Raw genomic sequence first — 26211 nt, forward strand, 5'->3', positions numbered from 1 at the left:
TATAGTCTCCACTTTGAACGATGGGACTCTGAGAAACTTGTTTTGACACTTGAGGACTAAAATGGGCTGAAAGTTCCCTCTTTTTTGGGAACCACGAAAACATTTGAGTAAAACCCGTCCCTGATTTGGAATGGGACAAAATACTCTTATGGTAGAGAGGTCTTTTACACAGCGTAAGAACGCCTCTCTTTATCTGGTCTACAGATAATCGTGAAAGATGAAATCTCCCTCTAGGAAGAAAATCCTTGAATTCCAGTTGATACCCGTGGTTCACGATTTCCAGCTCCCAGGGGTCCTGAACATCTCTTGCCCAAGCCTGAGCAAAGAAAGAAAGTCTACCCCTACTAGATTCGGTCCCGGATCGGGGGCCGCCCCTTCATGCTGTCTTGGTAGCAGCAGCGGATTTCTTGGATTGTTTACCTTTATTCCAAGTTTGGTTGGGTCTCCAGACTGACTTAGATTGGGCAAAATTCCCCTCCTGCTTTGTGGATGCAGAGGAAGCAGAGGGTCCTCCTTTAAAGTTTAGAAAGGAACGAAAAACAGAATTTATGTTTACCTGATAAATTACTTTCTCCAACGGTGTGTCCGGTCCACGGCGTCATCCTTACTTGTGGGATATTCTCTTCCCCAACAGGAAATGGCAAAGAGCCCAGCAAAGCTGGTCACATGATCCCTCCTAGGCTCCGCCTACCCCAGTCATTCGACCGACGTTAAGGAGGAATATTTGCATAGGAGAAACCATATGGTACCGTGGTGACTGTAGTTAAAGAAAATAAAATATCAGACCTGATTAAAAAAACCAGGGCGGGCCGTGGACCGGACACACCGTTGGAGAAAGTAATTTATCAGGTAAACATAAATTCTGTTTTCTCCAACATAGGTGTGTCCGGTCCACGGCGTCATCCTTACTTGTGGGAACCAATACCAAAGCTTTAGGACACGGATGAAGGGAGGGAGCAAATCAGGTCACCTAAATGGAAGGCACCACGGCTTGCAAAACCTTTCTCCCAAAAATAGCCTCAGAAGAAGCAAAAGTATCAAACTTGTAAAATTTGGTAAAAGTGTGCAGTGAAGACCAAGTCGCTGCCCTACATATCTGATCAACAGAAGCCTCGTTCTTGAAGGCCCATGTGGAAGCCACAGCCCTAGTGGAATGAGCTGTGATTCTTTCGGGAGGCTGCCGTCCTGCAGTCTCGTAAGCCAATCTGATGATGCTTTTAATCCAAAAGGAGAGAGAGGTAGAAGTTGCTTTTTGACCTCTCCTTTTACCGGAGTAAACAACAAACAAGGAAGATGTTTGTCTAAAATCCTTTGTAGCATCTAAATAGAATTTTAGAGCGCGAACAACATCCAAATTGTGCAACAAACGTTCCTTCTTTGAAACTGGTTTCGGACACAGAGAAGGTACGATAATCTCCTGGTTAATGTTTTTGTTAGAAACAACTTTTGGAAGAAAACCAGGTTTAGTACGTAAAACCACCTTATCTGCATGGAACACCAGATAAGGAGGAGAACACTGCAGAGCAGATAATTCTGAAACTCTTCTAGCAGAAGAAATTGCAACTAAAAACAAAACTTTCCAAGATAATAACTTAATATCAACGGAATGTAAGGGCTCAAACGGAACCCCCTGAAGAACTGAAAGAACTAAATTGAGACTCCAAGGAGGAGTCAAAGGTTTGTAAACAGGCTTAATTCTAACCAGAGCCTGAACAAAAGCTTGAACATCTGGCACAGCTGCCAGCTTTTTGTGAAGTAACACAGACAAGGCAGAAATCTGTCCCTTCAGGGAACTTGCAGATAATCCTTTTTCTAATCCGTCTTGAAGGAAGGATAAAATCTTAGGAATCTTAACCTTGTCCCAAGGGAATCCTTTAGATTCACACCAACAGATATATTTTTTTCCAAATCTTGTGGTAAATCTTTCTAGTTACAGGCTTTCTGGCCTGAACAAGAGTATCAATAACAGAATCTGAGAATCCTCGCTTCGATAGAATCAAGCGTTCAATCTCCAAGCAGTCAGCTGGAGTGAAACCAGATTCGGATGTTCGAACGGACCCTGAACAAGAAGGTCTCGTCTCAAAGGTAGCTTCCAAGGTGGAGCCGATGACATATTCACCAGATCTGCATACCAAGTCCTGCGTGGCCACGCAGGAGCTATCAAGATCACCGACGCCCTCTCCTGATTGATCCTGGCTACCAGCCTGGGGATGAGAGGAAACGGCGGGAACACATAAGCTAGTTTGAAGGTCCAAGGTGCTACTAGTGCATCCACTAGAGCCGCCTTGGGATCCCTGGATCTGGACCCGTAGCAAGGAACTTTGCAGTTCTGACGAGAGGCCATTAGATCCATGTCTGGAATGCCCCACCGCTGGGTGACTTGGGCAAAGATTTCCGGATGGAGTTCCCACTCCCCCGGATGCAATGTCTGACGACTCAGAAAATCCGCTTCCCAATTTTCCACTCCTGGGATGTGGATAGCAGACAGGTGGCAGGAGTGAGACTCCGCCCATAGAATGATTTTGGTCACTTCTTCCATCGCTAGGGAACTCCTTGTTCCCCCCTGATGGTTGATGTACGCAACAGTCGTCATGTTGTCTGATTGAAACCGTATGAACTTGGTCCTCGCTAGCTGAGGCCAAGCCTTGAGAGCATTGAATATCGCTCTCAGCTCCAGAATATTTATCGGTAGAAGAGATTCTTCCCGAGACCAAAGACCCTGAGCTTTCAGGGATCCCCAGACCGCGCCCCAGCCCATCAGACTGGCGTCGGTCGTGACAATGACCCACTCTGGTCTGCGGAACGTCATCCCTTGTGACAGATTGTCCAGGGACAGCCACCAACGGAGTGAGTCTCTGGTCCTCTGATTTACTTGTATCTTCGGAGACAAGTCTGTATAGTCCCCATTCCACTGACTGAGCATGCACAGTTGTAATGGTCTTAGATGAATGCGCGCAAAAGGAACTATGTCCATTGCCGCCACCATCAACCCGATCACTTCCATGCACTGAGCTATGGAAGGAAGAGGAACGGAATGAAGTATCCGACAAGAGTCTAGAAGTTTTGTTTTTCTGGCCTCTGTTAGAAAGATCCTCATTTCTAAGGAGTCTATAATTGTTCCCAAGAAGGGAACCCTTGTTGACGGGGATAGAGAACTCTTTTCCACGTTCACTTTCCAGCCGTGAGATCTGAGAAAGGCCAGGACGATGTCCGTGTGAGCCTTTGCTTGAGGAAGGGACGACGCTTGAATCAGAATGTCGTCCAGGTAAGGTACTACTGCAATGCCCCTTGGTCTTAGCACCGCTAGAAGGGACCCTAGTACCTTTGTGAAAATCCTTGGAGCAGTGGCTAATCCGAAAGGAAGCGCCACGAACTGGTAATGTTTGTCCAGGAATGCGAACCTTAGGAACCGATGATGTTCCTTGTGGATAGGAATATGTAGATACGCATCCTTTAAATCCACCGTGGTCATGAATTGACCTTCCTGGATGGAAGGAAGAATAGTTCGAATGGTTTCCATCTTGAACGATGGAACCTTGAGAAACTTGTTTAAGATCTTGAGATCTAAGATTGGTCTGAACGTTCCCTCTTTTTTGGGAACTATGAACAGATTGGAGTAGAACCCTATCCCTTGTTCTCTTAGTGGAACAGGATGAATCACTCCCATTTTTAACAGGTCTTCTACACAATGTAAGAACGCCTGTCTTTTTATGTGGTCTGAAGACAACTGAGACCTGTGGAACCTCCCCCTTGGGGGAAGTCCCTTGAATTCCAGAAGATAACCCTGGGAGACTATTTCTAGCGTCCAAGGATCCAGAACATCTCTTGCCCAAGCCTGAGCGAAGAGAGAGAGTCTGCCCCCCACCAGATCCGGTCCCGGATCGGGGGCCAATATTTCATGCTGTCTTGGTAGCAGTGGCAGGTTTCTTGGCCTGCTTTCCCTTATTCCAGCCTTGCATTGGTCTCCAAGCTGGCTTGGCTTGAGAAGTATTACCCTCTTGCTTAGAGGACGTAGCACTTTGGGCTGGTCCGTTTTTACGAAAGGGACGAAAATTAGGTCTATTTTTCGCCTTGAAAGGCCGATCCTGAGGAAGGGCGTGGCCCTTACCCCCAGTGATATCAGAGATAATCTCTTTCAAGTCAGGGCCAAACAGCGTTTTCCCCTTGAAAGGAATGTTTAGTAGCTTGTTCTTGGAAGACGCATCAGCCGACCAAGATTTCAACCAAAGCGCTCTGCGCGCCACAATAGCAAACCCAGAATTCTTAGCCGCTAACCTAGCCAATTGCAAAGTGGCGTCTAGGGTGAAAGAATTAGCCAATTTGAGAGCATTGATTCTGTCCATAATCTCCTCATAAGGAGGAGAATCACTATCGAGCGCCTTTATCAGCTCATCAAACCAGAAACATGCGGCTGTAGTGACAGGGACAATGCATGAAATTGGTTGTAGAAGGTAACCCTGCTGAACAAACATCTTTTTAAGCAAACCTTCTAATTTTTTATCCATAGGATCTTTGAAAGCACAACTATCCTCTATGGGTATAGTGGTGCGTTTGTTTAAAGTAGAAACCGCTCCCTCGACCTTGGGGACTGTCTGCCATAAGTCCTTTCTGGGGTCGACCATAGGAAACAATTTTTTAAATATGGGGGGAGGGACGAAAGGAATACCGGGCCTTTCCCATTCTTTATTAACAATGTCCGCCACCCGCTTGGGTATAGGAAAAGCTTCTGGGAGCCCCGGCACCTCTAGGAACTTGTCCATTTTACATAGTTTCTCTGGGATGACCAACTTTTCACAATCATCCAGAGTGGATAATACCTCCTTAAGCAGAATGCGGAGATGTTCCAACTTAAATTTAAATGCAATTACATCAGGTTCAGCCTGTTGAGAAATGTTCCCTGAATCAGTAATTTCCCCCTCAGACAAAACCTCCCTGGCCCCCTCAGATTGGGTTAGGGGCCCTTCAGAGATATTAATATCAGCGTCGTCATGCTCTTCAGTAACTAAAACAGAGCAGCCACGCTTACGCTGACAAGGGTTCATTTTGGCTAAAATGTTTTTGACAGAATTATCCATTACAGCCGTTAATTGTTGCATAGTAAGGAGTATTGGCGCGCTAGATGTACTAGGGGCCTCCTGAGTGGGCAAGACTTGTGTAGACGAAGGAGGGAATGATGCAGTACCATGCTTACTCCCCTCACTTGAGGAATCATCTTGGGCATCATTGTCATTATCACATAAATCACATTTATTTAAATTAACAGGAATTCTGGCTTCCCCACATTCAGAACACAGTCTATCTGGTAGTTCAGACATGTTAAACAGGCATAAACTTGATAATAAAGTACAAAAAAACGTTTTAAAATAAAACCGTTACTGTCACTTTAAATTTTAAACTGAACACACTTTATTACTGCAATTGCGAAAAAACATGAAGGAATTGTACAAAATTCACCAAATTTTCACCACAGTGTCTTAAAGCCTTAAAAGTATTGCACACCAAATTTGGAAGCTTTAACCCTTAAAATAACGGAACCGGAGCCGTTTTAACACTTTAACCCCTTTACAGTCCCTGGTATCTGCTTTGCTGAGACCCAACCAAACCCAAAGGGGAATACGATACCAAATGACGCCTTCAGAAAGTCTTTTCTAAGTATCAGAGCTCCTCTCACATGCGACTGCATGCCATGCTTCTCAAAAACAAGTGCGCCACACCGGCGCGAAAATGAGGCTCTGCTTATGCTTTGGGAAAGCCCCTAAGAAATAAGGTGTCTAATACAGTGCCTGCCGATATTATAATATCAATATACCCAGATAAAATGATTCCTCAAGGCTAAATATGTGTTAATAATGAATCGATTTAGCCCAGAAAAGTCTACAGTCTTAATAAGCCCTTGTGAAGCCCTTATTTACCATCGTAATAAACATGGCTTACCGGATCCCATAGGGAAAATGACAGCTTCCAGCATTACATCGTCTTGTTAGAATGTGTCATACCTCAAGCAGCAAGAGACTGCACACTGTTCCCCCAACTGAAGTTAATTGCTCTCAACAGTCCTGTGTGGAACAGCCATGGATTTTAGTTACGGTTGCTAAAATCATTTTCCTCATACAAACAGAAATCTTCATCTCTTTTCTGTTTCTGAGTAAATAGTACATACCAGCACTATTTCAAAATAACAAACTCTTGATTGAATAATAAAAACTACAGTTAAACACTAAAAAACTCTAAGCCATCTCCGTGGAGATGTTGCCTGTACAACGGCAAAGAGAATGACTGGGGTAGGCGGAGCCTAGGAGGGATCATGTGACCAGCTTTGCTGGGCTCTTTGCCATTTCCTGTTGGGGAAGAGAATATCCCACAAGTAAGGATGACGCCGTGGACCGGACACACCTATGTTGGAGAAATTATTTTGTTTACCCCTCATTTTAACAGACTTATCCTGAGGAAGGGTATGGCCTTTAGCTCCAGTAATGTCAGAAATGATCTCCTTTAACTCAGGCCCGAATAGGGTCTTACCTTTAAAAGGAATAGCTAAAAGTTTAGATTTTGATGACACATCAGCAGACCAAGATTTGAGCCATAACGCTCTAGAATGGCAAATCCTGCATTTTTCGCCGCTAATTTAGCAATTTGAAAAGCGGCATCAGTAATAAAAGAATTAGCTAGCTTGAGAGCCTTAATTCTATCCAAAATGTCATCTAATGGAGTCTCAACCTTCAGCGACTCTTCTAGAGCATCAAACCAAAAAGCTGCTGCAGTAGTTACTGGAACAATGCAAGCCGTAGGTTGTAAAAGGAAACTCTGATGAATAAATTTCTTTATAAGACCCTCTAGCTTTTTATCCATAGGGTCTTTGAAAGCACAACTGTCCTCAATAAGTATAGTTGTACGCTTAGACTGGGTAGATATAGCTCCTTCCACCTTAGGGATCGTTTGCCACGAGTCCCAAATGGTGTCAGATATGGGAAACATTTTCTTAAAATTAGGAGGGGGAGAGAACAGTATACCTGGTATATCCCATTCCTTTTTTACAATTTCCGAAATTATTATAGGAACTGGAAAAATCATCAGTGTAAGTAGGCACTTCTAGATATTTGTGCATCTTACACAATTTCTCTGGTGGTATCACAATAGGGTCACAATCATCCAGAGTTGCTAAAACCTCCATAAGTAACAGGCGGAGGTGTTCAAGCTTAAATTTAAAGGACATAACGTCCGAAACTGTCTGAGGTAACATATTTCCTGGGTCTGAAAGTTCTCCCTCAGACAGCAGTACCCTAACCCCAAACTCAGAACACTGAGGGTAAATCGGAAATAGCCAATAAAGCATCAGAGGATTCAGTATTCACAGCAATACCTGACCTACTGCGTTTACCCTGTAACACTGGTAATTTAGATAATACCTCAGTAACGGTAGTTGACATAACTGCAGCAATCTCCTGCAGAGTAAAGGAATTAGACGCACTAGAGGTACTTGGCGTCGCTTGTGTGGGCGTTAAAGGTTGTGACACTTGGGGAGAATTAGATGGCATATCCTGATTCTCTTCAGACTGAGAATCATCCTTAGGCACACTTTCTTTACCTAAAATATGCTTTTTACATTGTAAGGCCTTTTCAGTATAAGAAGTACACAAAGTAAGCAGGGGTTCCACAATGGCTTCTAAACACATAGAGCAATTAGTATCCACAATGTCAGACATATTGAACAGACTAGCAATAACCACAATAGTCGTTAAACACTATTTATTGATTTCAATGATTTTACAAAAAAATGTACTGCGCCTTTAAGAAATAAAAAAGCGTACAAATTTCCCAAAACTGCTTAAAAATGCGAAATAACGCAATAAGAATACATACACATGTTCAATGTGGCCAAAAATTATTGCAGATTAAGAGCAAAGGGCTAAATTAACCTTTACAGGACATTTATAGCAAAAAATATAATTTGTTGGAAAAAATAACCCCTGCACCTCAGGGTACCGCTAAACGACTCTGTACGATCCGGTCATCAGAACATAAGTTTAGGCCCAACCGAAGCTAATGACTGCTGCCTTCTTAGTCGGAGTATACTGCGCGTCTGAGCGCGAAAAAAGGCCCTGCGCATCATGGACGTCAAACAAGTAATCTGTAATACCGCATGGGAAGCGGTTAGAAAGAAAAGCCATGTGGTCCCCGCCCAAAAAAAACAGCACAGTAATGCTGCAGCCATACTGATATTTGTGTTTCCAATAAAACGATAAGCTGCCTCTCCCAGTGTCCCTTTTTATAACACTTCAGCCCAGAAGTAGGTCTATAAAAAACGTTAAACACAGGATTTTAAGTAACACCCGTTGTGTACAAGTCTACTTCTTACCCTTTCCCTTGCAGGGAATAAAACGTCAGCTAATTCTGATATAACGGGTCTAGTCAGAAATAAAAGACTGAACATACCTCAATGCTTGTTAGCATGCAACCGTTCTCCACACTGAAGATTTCTCTTGCACTACCTTCAGCACTCTGTGGGAACCAACATGGATCTTAGTGCTAAGATCATCAATCTCAGGGCAGAAATCTTCTTCCATATTTCCCTGAGGAAAATAGTACACACCGGTACCATTTAAAAATAAAAAAACTTCTTGATTGAAGAAACTAAAACTAACACCTCACTTTACTTCTTCCTAGTATAACACAGGCAAAGAGAATGACTGGGGATGGAGGGCAAGGGAGGAGCTATATATATACAGCTCTGCTGTGGTGCTCTTTGCCACTTCCTGTTAGCAGGAGGTTAATATCCCACAAGTAAGGATGAAATCCGTGGACTCGTCACATCTTTGTAAAAGAAATACTGAGTAATATCCCTCAGATTTTTTACCCTGGATAGGGCAGCAACAGTAGATGGGAGGCGTAGTGAGAATAATGTCCCACAAGTTCCCATTGCTTTAAAGCCTCCAAATGCTCTCCTGTAGAGACTGATCTGGTCTAGGCTACACCCCAGAACACAGCAGCACTATCAGCACTACTTTTAAAAAAATAAACTCTTGATTGAAGAATCTATAACACCTCACTTTACCTCTTCCTATCACTAACACAGGCAAAGAGAATGACTGGAGTAGGAGGGAAGGGAGGAGCTATATATACAGCTCTGCTGTGGTGCTCTTTGCCTCCTCCTGCTAACCAGGAGGCGATATCCCACAAGGATGAAATTCGTGGACTCATCGTATCTTGTAAAAGAAAACAATATAGAGCGCTTATTAGCTGTTGTCTTATAAAAATGAGGGCGAGATAGAAAAGAGAGAAAAACTATTTAAATGTAAAAAAAGTGTGCAAAAATTTTTGCAGCAAAAAAGCGCACTGGCGCACTATGACGTCACTGTGGGTTAAAAAAAAAAAAAGGCGTAACACGGTGGCCTTTCTGTTTAAATTTTTAAAACATTCCATGGAGACTGGAAGTATTCTCTGAAACTAAACACTCCATATAACACACAAAAAATAGATTGCAATTATGAATCAGAACCCTGATTGTTTCCAGCATGAAACATCCTAACGCTTGTCCCTGGGCTGCCTATATAACCATATAAGCCTATACTTTTAACAAGAGTCCAATAATAAAAAGCCGTGTCTAAAAAGAATAAATACTTACCTTATTTTTGTAGACACATGTCCACTCTTTAAGCAGACAAGCAACCAGTACTGAAAAGCCTATCAGCAGAGGCAGAAAATAGGAGTATGAAGATCTATGAAGAGAGGCAGAAGAAGGCTTATTGCGACCGAATTTACAGAGGGCCTTTTAAAGACTAAGAGGTTTACAACATAGTGTCTAAAGGTTAAACTCCACAAACATCCCTCTGACAAACACTAACTCTGAGGGGAAACCGGACTTCAGTATACACTGAAGCACATATCTTAAGCACACCATACTTTAACCACCTCCAAGAGGCAAAGTTTAAACTAAGATATGAGTGAGGTGGGTGGGGTATTTATAGGCTTTGAGGTTTGGGAAACTTTGCCTCCTCCTGGTAGGAATGTATATCTCATATGTAACATATCATGGACTCTCGCCACGTATATAAAAGAAAGTAAATCCCCTTGTGAGGTCTGGAGCACCAAGAATTGTGGCACCAAGATAACTAAAAAAATTCTATAAATAGAATTTCCACTACAAAATAAATTTAAAATTACCCTCAATAGAAAAAGACAAGAACCAAGGTGCTGAGTGCCAAACAAAGGTACCCCAATGCCGCACAATGAGAATTAATCATAGACAGCCATTAACCCTAAATGACTGAATACACTTTGCTATATTGAAGTCCCCTTGCTATGTTGTAAAAATGTACTGCGCCAATAATCATAATTTCCTGTCAAGCACCCAGGCCACTGTTTACCATCTGTGTGAAGTACCATCTCCAGCTGCAGAAAGTACTGTATCCAGTGGTTAGTCCATCCAGTGCTGAGCACATTACAGCAGAGGATAAAGCAACAGTATACCGACAACCCAACAGGAAGAGGCTAAGGGAACAGTCCCACAACACCTGTAGTAGGCTTGTGACTAACTTCCCACTGTGAGTAATTGTGTCACTGCCCAATACTCCAATAACTTCCCTCTAACTCTCACTAGCAGTTCACGGAAGGGGACAATGGGCCTCAAGTCTGTCTAAGAAATTTCAGGTGCACCTCATTTCTTCATCCACCTCCAGGAGGGCAAAGATTTAGACTGTCATACCATTGTGGCAGGAAGGATAAAGTGCTCTTGAAATGTTGTGAATCTTTGCCGCCTAGAGGTGGGAATTTTCATCCCATACGTAATGGATTGTGGTCTCTCACCACCTTGTGAAAGAAAGCACATTCTGTTCTTAAAGGACCAGTCAACACATTATATTTGCATAATCAACAAATGCAAGATAACAAGACAATGCAATAGCACTTAGTCTGAACTTCAAATAAGTAGTAGATTTTTTATAACAAATTTCAAAGTTATGTATATTTCCACTCCCCTTGTACCATGTGATAGCAATCAGCTAATCACAAATGCATATACGTATAGTCTGGGAATTCTTGCACATGCTCAGTAGGATCTGGTGACTCAAAAATTGTAAATATAAAAGACTGTGCACATTTTTTTTAATGGAAGTAAATTGGAAAGTTGTTTAAAATTACATGCTGTATCTGAATCATGAAAATTTAATTTAACCTGAGTGTCCCTTTAAATCAATTTTTTGTATATACTTTTTCCATAGGTCAAATCTTACAGTATGGCATATATAAATCATCCTGCCAAATGCAGTTGTAGTAAAGTGAGAATCAATCACTACAGAAACTAAAATCTGAGCAAGCTCTGCATTTTCTCGGTTTAACATTATGGGGTCAATAACAATCCTTAAGAAAAACTTAAACGATTTATCAACAAAAACTTCCCTTAGACTTTGATGGTGATTTACTGTAGAAAATAGATACCTATTGTAATAGATTCCTATGACTGGGTAGAAAAAAAAAAAAAAGGAACAGGTTTGCAAAAAAATTTTAAATAATAAAAATCTTATTAAAGGATTACTATCTTTTACTATTTTTATTATAAACAAACCCCATATAACATGTAATAAGCATAAACTAAAACATACTGACCTATAAATGTTGTAAAACGAAGAAGCATAACGGTAGAAAAATCATATTTAGTTTTCGGTGATTACGTCACGATATCCAGCCCACAAATGTCGGCACTACGTGTTAGGATACAGTAACCAATCATAATTCATGTTTATGCATCTCATTAAGAGACTAAATTGTCCTACTGCGCATAAAATCGGCGAAATATCGCATGCGCATTTTCAACTAGTGAATCCGAAGTTACCCACAGATAGGAATCACGCTTGCGCATTACAAGGAGTGACGGTTTCTGTGACGTTGCGCAATCTTGCGCATGCACAGAGCTTATTAGAGGCGCCATATTCAAACCGCGGTTGTCAGCCCGGATTGCATAGGAGTTAAGGATACCCACGGAGTGGGTTTGGAAAGCAATAAATAATTGAAGAAAGAAATCGGCAAAACGGTAACAATCTCATTATGAGATTATATTGAGAAAATGTTTGATTAGGGTAGTTAGTTCGTTACAAGCTTAGATATTTTTTGCTTACAGTGTCCCTTTAACAATCTTTAATATACTTAAAAATATCCTAAGTTTGAAGAAAGCAGACAACTTCTGTATATATTTCCACCTTTCACAGACAGACAATCTGTAGAAAACAGGTTGCCACTATTTATATCAAACACCAAAGCACTTGAAAACGATCACTAAACAAAAAAGTTAACCACCTTCAAATTTCAATAAATTGTGCACTAATTGATCAAAATTGGTGCAACTCTTAAAACGCTTTTTCTGAACATTAGTTATGTTATCTTTCACTAGTGCAGTGGCACCCCCAACATGTTATTCAGTATAAATTTTGTGAAGCTTACTGTGAACAACTGTGCTGCAGTATGTTGGCCAAATTAATATTTCTCAGACATGCTGGGGTTACAAAACAAATACTTACGAAATGAGAACTGTCTTTAGCTTCTTGAACTTGCTGCACCTGCGGTTCAGCCACAACTTTAGTGTCCTGATCTGAAGTCATGAGCCGTCTGCTTCTTGGCTCTTCAGAAAGAACGAGTCACTCCTAAAAGCTAAAACAAGAAAACAAAATGTTTAAAACGGATATCATATCAAGTTAGTGTCACTTTGACAACTCTACAAGATCTGTAAGACTTCTGCATTTTCTTACAACAGTGATTATATCTAGGATCCAGAAAGAAAAAAAAAACAAGCAACATATTTTCTAGGATTTTAGCATATGGATATTTGTTACTTAAAAGGGATACTAAACCCATTTTTATTTTCTTAAAGGGATAATCAAGTCCAAAAAAAAAACCTCATGATTTAAATAGGGCATGTCATTTTAAACAACTTCCAAATTTACTGTTATCACCAATTTTGCTTTGTTCTCTTGGTATTCTTAGTTGAAAGCTAAACCTAGGAGGTTCATATGCTTATTTCCTAGACTTTGAAGACTGCCTCTAATCTGAATGCATTTTGACCACTAGAGGGCATTAGTTCATGTGTTTCTTATAGATAACATTAAGCTCATGCACGTAAAGTGACCTAGGAGTGAGCACTGATTGGATAAAGCATAATTTATGCAAGAACTTACCTGATAAATTCATTTCTTTCATATTGGCAAGAGTCCATGAGCTAGTGACATATGGGATATACAATCCTACCAGGAGAGGCAGTGTTTTCCAAATCTCAAAATGCCTATAAATACACCCCTCACCACACCCACAATTCAGTTTAACGAATAGCCAAGCAGTGGGGTGATAAAGAAAGGAGTAGAAAGCATCAAGAAAGGAAATTTGGAAATAATTGTGCTTTATACAAAAAAATCATAACCACCATAAAAAGGGTGGGCCTCATGGACTCTTGTCAATATGAAAGAAATGAATTTATCAGGTAAGTTCTTACATAAATTATGTTTTCTTTCATGTAATTGGCAAGATCCATGAGCTAGTGACATATGGGATATCAATACCCAAGATGTGGATCTTCCACTCAAGAGTCACTAGAGAGGGAGGGAATAAAAATAAAAACAGCCATATTCCGCTGAAAAAATTAATCCACAACCCAAAAAAAAAAGTTTATTTTCATTTTGAAAGAAAAAAATTAAATCAAAAGCAGAAGAATCAATCTGAAACAGCTGCCTGAAGAACTTTTCTACCAAAAACTGCTTCCGAAGAAGCAAATACATCAAAACGGTAGAATTTAGTAAATGTATGCAAAGAGGACCAAGTTGCCGCTTTGCAAATCTGATCAACTGAAGCTTCATTCTTAAAAGCCAAAGGAGTGGAAACTGATATAGTAGAATGAGCTGTAATACTCTGAGGCGGGGCCTGACCCGACTCCAAATAAGCTTGAAGAAACAAAAGTTTAAACCAAGAAGCCAAGGAAATAGCAGAAGCCTTCTGACCTTTCCTAGGACCAGAAAATATAACAAATAGACTAGAAGTCTTCCTGAAATTTTTAGTAGCTTCCACATAATATTTCAAAGCTCTTACCCCATCCAAAGAATGTAAGGATCCCTCCAAAGAATTCTTAGGATTAGGACATAAGGAAGGAACAACAATTTGTCTACTAATGTTGTTAGAATTCACAACTTTAGGTAAAAATTGAAAAGAAGTCCGCAAAACTGCTTTATCCTGATGAAAAATCAGAAAACGAGACTCACAAGAAAGAGCAAATAACTCAGAAACTCTTCTAGCAGAAGAGATGGCCAAAAGAAACAACACTTTCCAAGAAAGTAGTTTAATGTCCAAAGAATGCATAGGTTCAAATGGAGGAGCCTGTAAATCCTTCACAACCAAATTAAGACTCCAAGGAGGATTAATTGACTGAATGACAGGCTTAATACGAAATTAAAGCCTGTACAAAACAGTGAATATCAGGAAGTATAGCAATCTTTCTGTGAAATAAAACAGAAAGAGCAGAGATTTGTTCTTTCAATGAACTTGTAGACAAACCCTTATCCAAACCATCCTGAAGAAACTGTAAAATTCTAGGAATTCTAAAAGAATGCCAAGAGAATTTATGAGAAGAACACCATGAAATGGAAGTCTTCTAAACTCTATAATAAATCTTTCTAGAAACAGATTTACAAGCTTGCAACATAGTATTAATCACTGAGTCAGAGAAACCTCTATGACTTAGAACTAAGCGTTCAATTTCCATACCTTCAAATTTAATGATTTGAGATCCTGATGGAAAAACGGACCTTGAGATAGTAGGTCCGGCCGTAATGAAAGTGGCCAAGGCGGGCAAATGGACATCCGATCCAGATCCGCATACCAAAACCTGTGTGGCCATGCTGGAGCCACCAGCAACACAAAAGACTGTTCCATGATGATTTTGGAGATCACTCTTGGAAGAAGAACTAGAGACGGGAAAATGTAAGCAGGATGATAACACCAAAGAAGTGTCAACGCATCCACTGCTTCCGCCTGAACATCCCTGGACCTGGATAGATATCTGGGAAGTTTCTTGTATAGATGAGAGGCCATGAGATATCTCTGGACGACCCCACATCTGAACAATCTGAGAAAACACATCTGGATGGAGAGACCACTCCCCTGGATGTAAAGTATGGCGGCTGAGATAATCCGCCTCCCAATTGTCTACACCTGGGATATGCACCGCAGAGATTAGACAGGAGCTGGATTCCGCCCAAGCAAGTATCCGAGATACTTCTTTCATAGCTTGGGGACTGTGAGTCCCACCCTGATGATTGACATATGCCACAGTTGTGATATTGTCTGTCTGAAAACAAATGAACGGTTCTCTCTTTAGCAGAGGCCAGAACTGAAGAGCCATGAGAATTGCACGGAGTTCTAAAATATTTATTGGTAATCTCGCCTCTTGAGATTTCCAAACCCCTTGTGCTGTCAGAGATCCCCAAACAGCTCCCCAAACTGAAAGACTCGCATCTGTTGTGATCACAGTCCAGGTTGGCCGAACAAAAGAAGCCCCTTGAACCAAACGATGGTGATCTATCCACCATGTCAGAGAGTGTCGTACATTGGGATTCAAGGATATTAATTGTGATATCTTTGTATAATCCCTGCACCAATGATTCAGCATACAAAGCTGTAGAGGTCTCATGTGAAAACGAGCAAAGGGGATCGCGTCTGATGCTGCAGTCATGAGACCTAAAGCTTCCATGCACATAGCCACTGAAGGGAATGACAGACTGAAGGTGCCGGCATGCTGCGACCAATTTTAAACGTCTCTTGTCTGTTAGAGACAGAGTCATGGACACTGAATCTATCTGGAAGCCTAAAAAGGTGACCCTTGTCTGAGGAATCAAGAAACTTTTTGGTAAATTGATCCTCCAACCATGTTTCCGAAGAAACAACACTAGTTGACTCGTGTGAGATTCTGCAGTACATAAAGACTGAGCTAGTACCAAGATATCGTCCAAATAAGGAAACACCACAATACCCTGTTCTCTGATTACAGATAGTAGGGCACCCAGAACCTTTGAAAAGATTCTTGGAGCTGTTGCTAGGCCAAATGGAAGAGCAACAAATTGGTAATGCCTGTCTAGAAAAGAGAATCTCAGAAACTGATAGTGTTCTGGATGAATCGGAATATGAAGGTATGCATCCTGCAAGTCTATTGTGGACATATAATGTCCTTGCTGAACAAAGGCAGAATACTCCATATAGTCACCATCTTTAAAGTTGGTACTCTTACATAACTATTCAAAATTTTTAGATCCAGAACTGGTCTGAATAAATTTTCTTTCTTTGGTACAATGAATAGGTTTGAATAAAACCCCAAACCTTGTTCCTGAGGAGGAAATGGCATGATTACCCCTGAAGACTCTAGGTCTGAAACACACTTCAGAAAAGCCTGAGCTTTTACTGGATTTACAGGGATGCGTGAGAGAAAAAAATCTTCTCACAGGAGGTCTTACTTTGAATCCTATTCGATACCCTTGAGAGACAATGCTCTGAATCCAATGATTTTGGACAGATTTTATCCAAAAATCCTTGAAAAACCTTAATCTGCCCCCTACCAGCTGAGCTGGAATGAGGGCCGCACCTTCATGCGGACTTAGGGGCTGACTTTGGTTTCCTAAATGGCTTGGATTTATTCCAATTTGAGGAAGGCTTCCAATTGGAAGCAGATTCCTTGGGGGGAGGATTGAGTTTTTGTTCCTTATTCTGAAGAAAGGAATGAAAACGGTTAGAAGCCCTAGATTTACCCTTAGGTTTTCTATCCTGAGGCAAAAAAAAACTCCTTTTCCCCCAGTGATAGTTGAAATAATAGAATCCAACTGAGAACCAAATAAATTATTACCTTGGAAAGAAAGAGATAGTAATCTAGATTTAGATGTCATATCAGCATTCCAAGACTTAAGCCACAAAGCTCTTCTAGCTAATATAGCTAAAGACATGTATCTAACATCAATTTTGATATCAAAAATGGCATCACAAATAAAATGATTAGCATGTTGCAGTAAGCGAATAACGCTAGATATGTCAGAATCCAATTCATGTTGCGCTAAATTTTCCAACCAGAAAGTTGATGCACCCGCAACATCAGCCAAAGAAATAGCAGGTCTGAGAAGATGACCTGAATATAAATAGGCCTTCCTTAAATACGATTCAAGCTTCCTATCTAAAGGATCCTTAAAGGAAGTGCTATCTTCCATAGGAATAGTGGTACGTTTAGCAAGAGTAGAAATAGCCCCATCAACTTTGGGGATTTTTTCCCAAAACTCTATAGATTTTGCTGGTAAACCTTGAAGAAGGAATAAAAGTAGTACCTGGCTTATTCCATTCCCTAGAAATCATATCAGAAATAGCCTCAGGAATGGGAAAACCCCCTGGAGAAACCACAGGAGGTTTAAAAACAGAAAGTAAACTTTTATTAGACTGTACGTCAATAGGACTGGTTACCTCAATATCCAAAGAAATTAGCACTTCTTTTAATAAAGAACACGTATACTCTATTTTAAATAAATAAGTACATTTGTCAGTGTCAATGTCTGAGGAAGGATCTTCTGAATCAGATAGATCCTCATCAGAAGAGGATAAATTATTATGTTGTTGGTCATTTAAAATTTCATCAGCTAAATGAGAAGTTTTAAAAGACCTTTTACGTTTATTAGAAGGTGGAAATGCAGACAAAGCCTTCATAATAGAATCAGAAACAAATTCTTTAAAATTTACAGGTATATCATGCACATTAGAAGTTGAAGGAACTGCAACTGGCAATGTACTATTACCGATGGAAACACTATCTGCATGTAAAAGTTTATCATGACAAATATTACAAATGACATTCAGTGGAATAATTTCTACAATTTTACAACAAATGCACTTAGCTTTGGTAGAACCGATGTCAGGCAGCAATGTTCCAGCAGAAACTTCTGATGCAAGATCAGATTGGGAGATTATGCCATATTTTATGACAAATTTTCCTGGTAACAGGCTTTCGAGCTTGAATCAAGGTATTTATGACTGACTCAGAGAAACCCCGCTTTGATAGAATCAAGCGTTCAATCTCCAAGCAGTCAGTTGCAAAGAAATGAGATTTGGATGCTTGAATGGACCTTGAATTAGAAGGTCCTGTCTCAATGGCAGAGACTATGGTGGAAGGGATGACATGTCCACCAGGTCTGCATACCAAGTCCTGCGTGGCCACGCAGGCGCTATCAAAATCACAGATGCTCTCTCCTGTTTGATTCTGGCAATCAGACGTGGAAGGAGAGGGAAAGGTGGAAACACATAAGCCAGGTTGAATGACCAGGGTACTGCTAGAGCATCTATCAGTACAGCCTGAGGATCCCTTGACCTGGAGCCGTAACGAGGAAGTTTGGCGTTCTGACGAGACGCCATCAGATCCAACTCTGGTGTGCCCCATAGCCGAACCAGCTGAGCAAACACCTCCGGATGGAGTTCCCACTCCCCCGGATGAAAAGTCTGACGACTTAGAAAATCTGCCTCCCAGTTCTCTAAACCTGGGATATAGATCACTGACAGATGGCAAGAGTGAGCCTCTGCCCATTGGATTATCCTTGAGACCTCTATCATCGCTAAGGAACTCTTTGTTCCGCCCTGATGATTGATATAAGCCACAGTCGTGATGTTGTCCGACTGAAACCTGATGAATCTGGCCGAATCCAGCTGAGGCCATGCCTGGAGAGCATTGAATATCACTCTTAATTCCAGAATATTTATCTGTAGGAGAGCCTCCTCCCGAGTCCACAAACCCTGAAATTTCAGGGAATTCCAGACTGTACCCCAGCCCAGAAGACTGTCGTCTGTCGTCACTATAACCCATTCTGGCCTGCGGAAACACATCCCCTGGGACAGATGATCCTGTGACAACCACCAAAGAAGAGTCTCTGGTCTCTTGATCCAGATTTATCTGAGGAGATAAATCCACATAATCCCCATTCCACTGATTGAGCATGCATAGTTGCAGTGGTCTGAGATGCAAGCGAGCAAACAGAACTATGTCCATTGCCTCCATACACTGAGCCACTGACGGCCGAGGAATGGAATGAAGAGCTCGGCAGGTGGATAAAATCTTTGATTTCCTGACCTCCGTCAGAAATATTTTCATGTCCACCGAGTCTATCAGAGTCCCTAGAAAAGAAATTCTTGTGAGGGGGGAAAGAACTCTTTTTTTACGTTCACTTTCCACCCGTGAGACCTTAGAAAGGCCAACACTAAGCCTGTGTGAGACTTGGCTAGTTGGAAGGACAATGCTTGAATTAGAATGTTGTCTAGATAAAGCGCCACCTGCTATGCCCCGTGGCCTTAGAACCGCCAGAAGGAACCCTAGCACCATCGTGAAGATTTGCGGCGCCGTGGCCAACCCAAAAGGAAGAGCCACAAACTGATAATGCTTGTCCAGAAAGGCGAACCTGAGGAACTGGTGATCTTTGTGGATTGAAATGTGCAGATACACATCCTTTAAGTCCACGGTGGTCATATATTGACCCTCCTGGATCAATAGTAAGATAGTCCGAATGGTCTCCATCTTGAAAGATGGAACTCTTAGGAATTGGTTTAGGATCTTGAGATCCAGAATTGGTCTGAAGGTTCCTTCCTTTTTGGGAACTATAAACAGATTTGAGTAGAACCCCTGCCCCTGGGCAGATCACTCCCATGGTAAAAAGGTCTTCTACACAGCGTAAGAACGCCTCTTTTTTTGTCGGGTTTACAGACAATTGAGAAAGATGGAACCTCCCCCTTGGAGGGGAATCCATGAAATCTAGAAGGTATCCCTGGGTTACAATTTCTACTGCCCAGGAATCCTGAACGTCTCTTGCCCAGGCCTGAGGAGAGAGAAAGAGAGAAAGAGAGAAAGAGAGAAAGAGAGAAAGAGAGAAAGAGAGAAAGAGAGAAAGAGAGAAAGAGAGAAAGAGAGAAAGAGAGAAAGAGAGAAAGAGAGAGAGAGAGAGAGAGTGCCCCCTACTAGATACGGTCCCGGATCAGGGGCTACCCCTTCATGCTGACTTAGTGGCAGCAGCAGGCTTTTTGGCCTTTTTAGCCTTGTTCCAAGCCTGATTAGGTCTCCAGGTAGGCTTAGATTGAGCAAAGTTCCCCTCTTGCTTTGCAGCAGGGGAAGAGGTAGAGGGACCACTCTTGAAGTTTCGAAAGGAACGATTTTGTTTGGTCCTTGTCTTATTTGACATATCCTGAGGGAGGGTATGACCCTTCCCTCCAGTAATGTCTGAAATGATCTCTTTCAATGCAGGCCCTAATAGGGTCTTACCTTTGAAAGGGATGGACAAAAGCTTAGATTTAGATGACACATCAGCTGACCAGGACTTAAGCCATAACGCTCTACGAGCTAAAATGGCAAAACCTGAATTCTTAGCCGCTAACTTAGCAAGATGAAAAGCGGCGTCTGTAATAAAAGAATTAGCAAACTTAAGAGTCTTAATTCCAAAATATCATCTAGTGGGGTATCCATCTGAAGAGCCTCTTCTAGAGCCTCAAACCAAAAGGCAGCTGCAGTGGTTACAGGAACAATGCATGCTATAGGTTGAAGAAGAAAACCTTGATTTACAAAAAATTTCTTTAGGAGACCCTCTAATTTTTTTATCCATAGGATCAATGAAAGCACAACTGTCTTCAATAGGTATAGTTGTACGCTTAGCCAGGGTAGAAATAGCTCCCTCCACCTTAGGGACCGTCTGCCATGAGTCCTTTATGGTGTCAGAAATGGGAAACATTTTCTTAAAAACAGGAGGGGGAGAGAACGGAATTCATACTTTATCCCACTCCTTAGTAACAATGTCCGAAATCCTCTTAGGGACCGGAAACACATCAGTGTAAACCCGGAACCTCTAAATATTTGTCCATTTTACACAATTTCTCTGGAACTACAATAGTGTCACAATCATCCAGAGTAGCTAAAACCTCCCTGAGCAATAAGCGGAGGTGCTCTAGCTTAAATTTAAATGCCGTCATATCTGAATCTGTCTGAGAAAACATCTTTCCTGAATCAGAAATCTCTCCTTCAGACAGCAAATCCCTCATCCCTACTTCAGAACATTGTGAGGGAATATCGGATACGGCTACTAAAGCGTCAGAAGGCTCAGCATTTGTTCTTAACCCAGAGCTACTGCGCTTCCCTTGCAACCCAGGTAGCTTAGATAAAAACCTCTGTGAGGGTAGTATTCATAACTGAAGCCATATCTTTCAAGGTGAAAGAATTAGACGCACTAGAAGTACTTGGCGTCGCTTGAGCGGGCATTACTGGTTGTGACACTTGGGGAGAACTAGATGGCAAAACCTGATTTCCTTCTGTCTGAGAATCATCTAATGCCAAACTTTTATAAGTCAAAATATGCTGTTTGCGGGGGGCGGAGCTAGCCTGAGAACCAAGTAGACGTGTTTACACAGAGCTCCTGAAGAATATCTAGTAAATAAGGCATAAAGCAGTCCATTTCTTTTTTTTTTTTTTTTTCCTTTTTCCCTTTTTTTTGCTGATTGTCTACTGCACAGCAAGGTGATAACCAGCTTGCTACTTTGAGTTGGGACCCTTCCTAACAACTACTCAGACCGCAGTATATATCTTGAGGCACAGGAACATAAGCAACTTTGAAGCGGCCTTTAGAAGCCGGACCTACGCTACACAGAGCCGCAGTGGGCACCGGGTGCCTGGAGGCACCTCCCCGGACTCCTACCTGGAAAAGATCATAGCCGCAGGTCTTGGGGTGAGAAGCGGACTCGGCGGCGAAAAGGCACGAAAGAGCGCCATTAAGCTGTGATGTCATCAGGCCGCGACATAGAAGCGACCGCTTGGACACCGGCTACTTTGTTGACGACCTGACATCCCAGCCTCAGGTACAGGGGACCTTGTTGCGCTCCTGGCAACTAAGTGATTACATTCATCTGGGGGTGGCAGGAGGATCCGGCTGCATCGCTCACAGGTCACTGTGCTCCGGAGGGCCGGGGCTCCGCTCCAGAGCACACACGCTCCCACGTGACCACTTTACTGTTTGCTGGGGTGAGGCACACAAGATCTTTACTTCCCCTGGGGAATAGGAGCGTGGCTAGCTCCAGTTAAGAGTGCGATTAACCCTTGAGGCCCGCCTGCGCCAGTTTGGCCTTACTGATTAGGGGCCTATTGTATAGCAGATATAAAAAAGAACTGTGCTCAAAAGAACTGTGCTCAAAAGAACTGTGCTCAAAAGAACTGTGCTCAAAAGAACTGTGCTCAAAAGAACTGTGCTCAAAAGAACTGTGCTCAAAAGAACTGTGCTCAAAAGAACTGTGCTCAAAAGAACTGTGCTCAAAAGAACTGTGCTCAAAAGAACTGTGCTCAAAAGAACTGTGCTCAAAAGAACTGTGCTCAAAAGAACTGTGCTCAAAAGAACTGTGCTCAAAAGAACTGTGCTCAAAAGAACTGTGCTCAAAAGAACTGTGCTCAAAAGAACTGTGCTCAAAAGAACTGTGCTCAAAAGAACTGTGCTCAAAAGAACTGTGCTCAAAAGAACTGTGCTCAAAAGAACTGTGCTCAAAAGAACTGTGCTCAAAAGAACTGTGCTCATTAGCTGCAGGTGCCCTAGCTAACACCTTCCTGTCAGTGCACCTTAGGACACTTATAAGATTTTTGAAAGATATTGCCTACAGTGTGACAGACCTGGGCCCGGTGGTCCCTATTTGCTTGATCACATCTAGTATTTCATGGAAACTGGTGGTTACATGGGCCTGATGTGTCAAATTGTCTAACACCCCCACTTTGTTTAGTGCACAGCCTTAACTATTAAAAAGCTTGTGGGTACAGGGAATCTGCAGCTACACTCCACACCACTCCAGCCACCCCTGACCTGACCTAATCTGAAAGCCAAGACATCTGAAAGCCAAGACTTCTGGTTATATCAGCTCTGCAGGGAGGTGCAGATCCACAGTGTCTCTCCTCCTCCTTTCCCGCTCTGCATCCCAGAGCGGGTCATAACCTATTTCCCTTTCCCGGCTGAGCCCAGTGGTGGCAGTTTCCCTGAGGAGAGACACGCCCTAACAAGGAACACTGCCTTCAAGAGCCATTTGACCCCTGCCCCTCTGCCTGATTGTCCTGTAGCCAACTGCTGAAACAACCTTGTGCTAGGGACTTTTCCTAATTACCTGGCATAATTAACCTGGCCATGAACTGCTAAGTCCTGCGGCACCCCTCCCCACTGGTGCGAATCAGCTGTGCCTGCCAGGACTTCCCAACTGAGACCCTCTCTCTAAATAGCCTTTAATGTACCACTCATTTGCAGCTAAAGCTCCTGCTCTACAATGTCACAGCAGGCCAAAAGGAAGTCGAAGGGACCTCATCCTTCAAAACATACAGTCCGGGACTATTTCCAACCCATCAGAGACCAATTACTGGACATTTCGGATGATGAAAGATCTATCTCCCCCTCCTCTATCAGAGGGAAGGGCTAGTGTGAGGAGCTCACCACCCTCCCCGCAAGCAGTCCGAAGTGATCACCATCGACTCTATAAAATTGCTATTGGATCAACAGACCCAGTCCTTTGCGAAACGATTCGACAAGCTAGAGAGGTCTTTTGATGACCTAAGGAAGGACATTGTCACAGTTAATGAGAGAACAGATATTATAGAACGCAAACAGGAAGACCTACTAGTGGACCATACGTACTGGGTTAGCTATACTCAAAATCTTGCAGATCAGGTGTACTCTCTAGAAGCGAAATTAGCAGACCTAGAGGACCGTTCCAGACGGAATAATATTAGAATACGAGGAATCCCGGAGTCTGTGGGCCCTCAGGAATTAGAAAAATATGCCCAAGCATTATTCAGAGCTATTATGGGTCCTTCAGGGGAACATGATGTGAGAATTGATAGAATTCTTAGGGCTGCTAGGCCGCAGAACCTCCCTATGGATAAACCCAGAGACACCATAGACAGACTGCATTACTATTCCTTTAAGGACAGACTTTTAAAAGTAACTCTGAGACAACCCCAACTCCCAGAAAAATTAAAGGACATTGCATTGTACCCAGATCTGTCCTCCTTCACACTCCAACAAAGAAGAAGTTTCAACGAAACCACCAGAGTTCTGAGATCACACCAAATTTGATACAGATGGGGATTCCCTACTAAGCTGATCATCACTAAAGATGGCGTTCAACACACTGCCCTTACTCCACTGCAGGCTCAGGACCTGCTGAGAGCTTGGAATTTACCTGCTGGTAATGTGGATGGCGACCCTCCCCGCCCCCAGAGAGCGGGCCCCCCCGCTGAGAGCGGGGGCTCAGGCCTGGAACCCAGGCAGACAAGATCCAGTTCGGCAAGATGAAGTTCGGCAAGATCCAGTTCGGTGACCCAATTTCCTTCATCATCTGCAGAGGACTATCTATTACCTACTTATGCCTTCAGAAGGTCGTATGTAGGCTACCTCTCATCGACCAGCTATCTATGAGGACTGAGACTGTTTCAAGTGCCTTGTTGTTGCCAGGGATCTGGTAACGTATCAAAGAATGATCCTCCTGTTTAATGTTAATTGTTTAATGTTTTTATAGTAAATTGAATACTGCTAGCTCTGTTTACATGCCTTCAGAGGGTCGGGATGTAGACTACCTCTCATCGGCTAGCTCTCTATGAGGACTGAGACTGTTTCCAGTGTCTTGATGTTGCCAGGGATCTGGTAACGTACCAAAGAATGACCCTCCTGTTTAATGTTAATTGTTTAGGGTTCTTATAAGTAAATTGAATACTGTTAGTTCTGTTTAATGCCCTATCTAGGATTCTGAGTTATTTCTAACATAGAGGTGTTACTAATGAATACTTATTGCCTTTATTTTCCCATCTCTACTATCTTCCTTACTGTTCTCCCTCTCTCTCTTCACCTCCTCCTAATTTCCTCTTTCTCCATTCCCTTTCCCCCACTCTACCTTCTCCCCCTTCCCCCTCCTTTTCCCCCCCACTTTCCCTCTGTACTACTACCCCTCCTCCTTCCCACCTCTCCCCCCACTTCAACCCCCCTCCCACCCTTCCCTATCAGCCCCCCCTCTTTCTCCATTGCCCTACTCTTCTCCTCTTCGCCTCTACCTCCCCCCTTCCTCTCCCCCTCTCTTTTACCCTCGGCTCTCTCTCCGCCTTTCTCCCTCTTGCTTCTTCGCTAGCATTGTTTCCTCTGCCTTACTTCCTCTCTCCCCCTATTTATCTCACTATCTTCCTCGTCTCGCTCTCACTTTGTCTACTCTCCCCTCTTTACCCTTGTTCCTAGACCAGACCTCTTACCCCTCCTGTGATCATGCAATAGAAGGAGAGATGTCTTAGAAATTTTTGCTCCTTTATGGCTATCTCGTGATGTTCTAGCAGGTTGTGACTATGCTTGGGGAGGGGTTATCCTGTCGGGGAGGGCTGAGAGAGAATTTGTTTAATGTGCAATGTAAAGTGTTGAGAATATATAGATGTTATGTTATACCTTTTGATTTGTCACATCACACATTCCTCTTCACATACCATATGTCTGGTAGCGTCTCTAATTTGTGGCATGTTTCCTTTGAACGCCCTTCCCCCCTCCCTTCTTTCTCTCTTACTCTCACCTTTCTCTTTCTCTCCCACCCTCTGACTCCTCTGGCCTCCTCACCCACCCTGTTCCTCCACCTGATTTCCCCCTCTCCTCTTCCCCTCCTCTTTCTTCCCCCCTCCTCTCCCCTCCTGACCTTCCGATCTTTGGGTCTCTTCCCCTCGCCTTCTCCCTTACTGTCTGCCTCCCCTTCTCTCTTTTCCCACAAGGTACTCTTACTCCCCCCCCCCCCCATCTTGGGTACACCCCTTACCTGCTGTGTTTAAAGTGTTCATTACTGTTATTTATTACTGTTTGCAGATGTCTATATAAATGTTTGTACTTATTTAATATGACCTAAATGTGCCACCTGATGCTAGTCACTGCCTCTTAGAAGCCTTTGGATCTTTTACATCCCTTACTTGTCCTGGGAGCTAAACTATAGTATAAGTCTACTCACTACCCTCCCATCTTCCCTACTACCCTTTTGCCCTCTTCCCCTCTTCTCCTCCTCCTATCCCTCCTGCCCTTTCCTTTTCATTAGTCCTTAGCTCAACTGGCCGCAGCTTTTGATCTGAGAAGTTCAGAGTATGTTCATTATACACCGATGGTGGAGGGGAGCCTTGGAGTTGTCTTCTCCTCCACTCCACTCCACTCC

The 26211-nt window shown here is 42.6% G+C and overlaps 1 protein-coding gene across 1 annotated transcript in view; it reads right to left on the reverse strand.

Annotated features, from left to right (window-relative positions):
* The window catches only part of LARP4B (La ribonucleoprotein 4B), a 921178-nt gene that overhangs the window by 735572 nt on the left and 159395 nt on the right, over positions 1-26211 (reverse strand). Inside the window, exon 3 of the mRNA XM_053715674.1 lies at positions 12510-12639. Within this exon, the coding sequence (XP_053571649.1) occupies positions 12510-12590 (81 nt within the window). The 5' untranslated portion in view covers positions 12591-12639. The remainder of the gene's footprint in view (positions 1-12509; positions 12640-26211) is intronic.

This window comes from Bombina bombina, chromosome 5 (assembly GCF_027579735.1).
Source record: "Bombina bombina isolate aBomBom1 chromosome 5, aBomBom1.pri, whole genome shotgun sequence".
NCBI classification, from domain to species: Eukaryota; Metazoa; Chordata; class Amphibia; order Anura; family Bombinatoridae; genus Bombina; species Bombina bombina.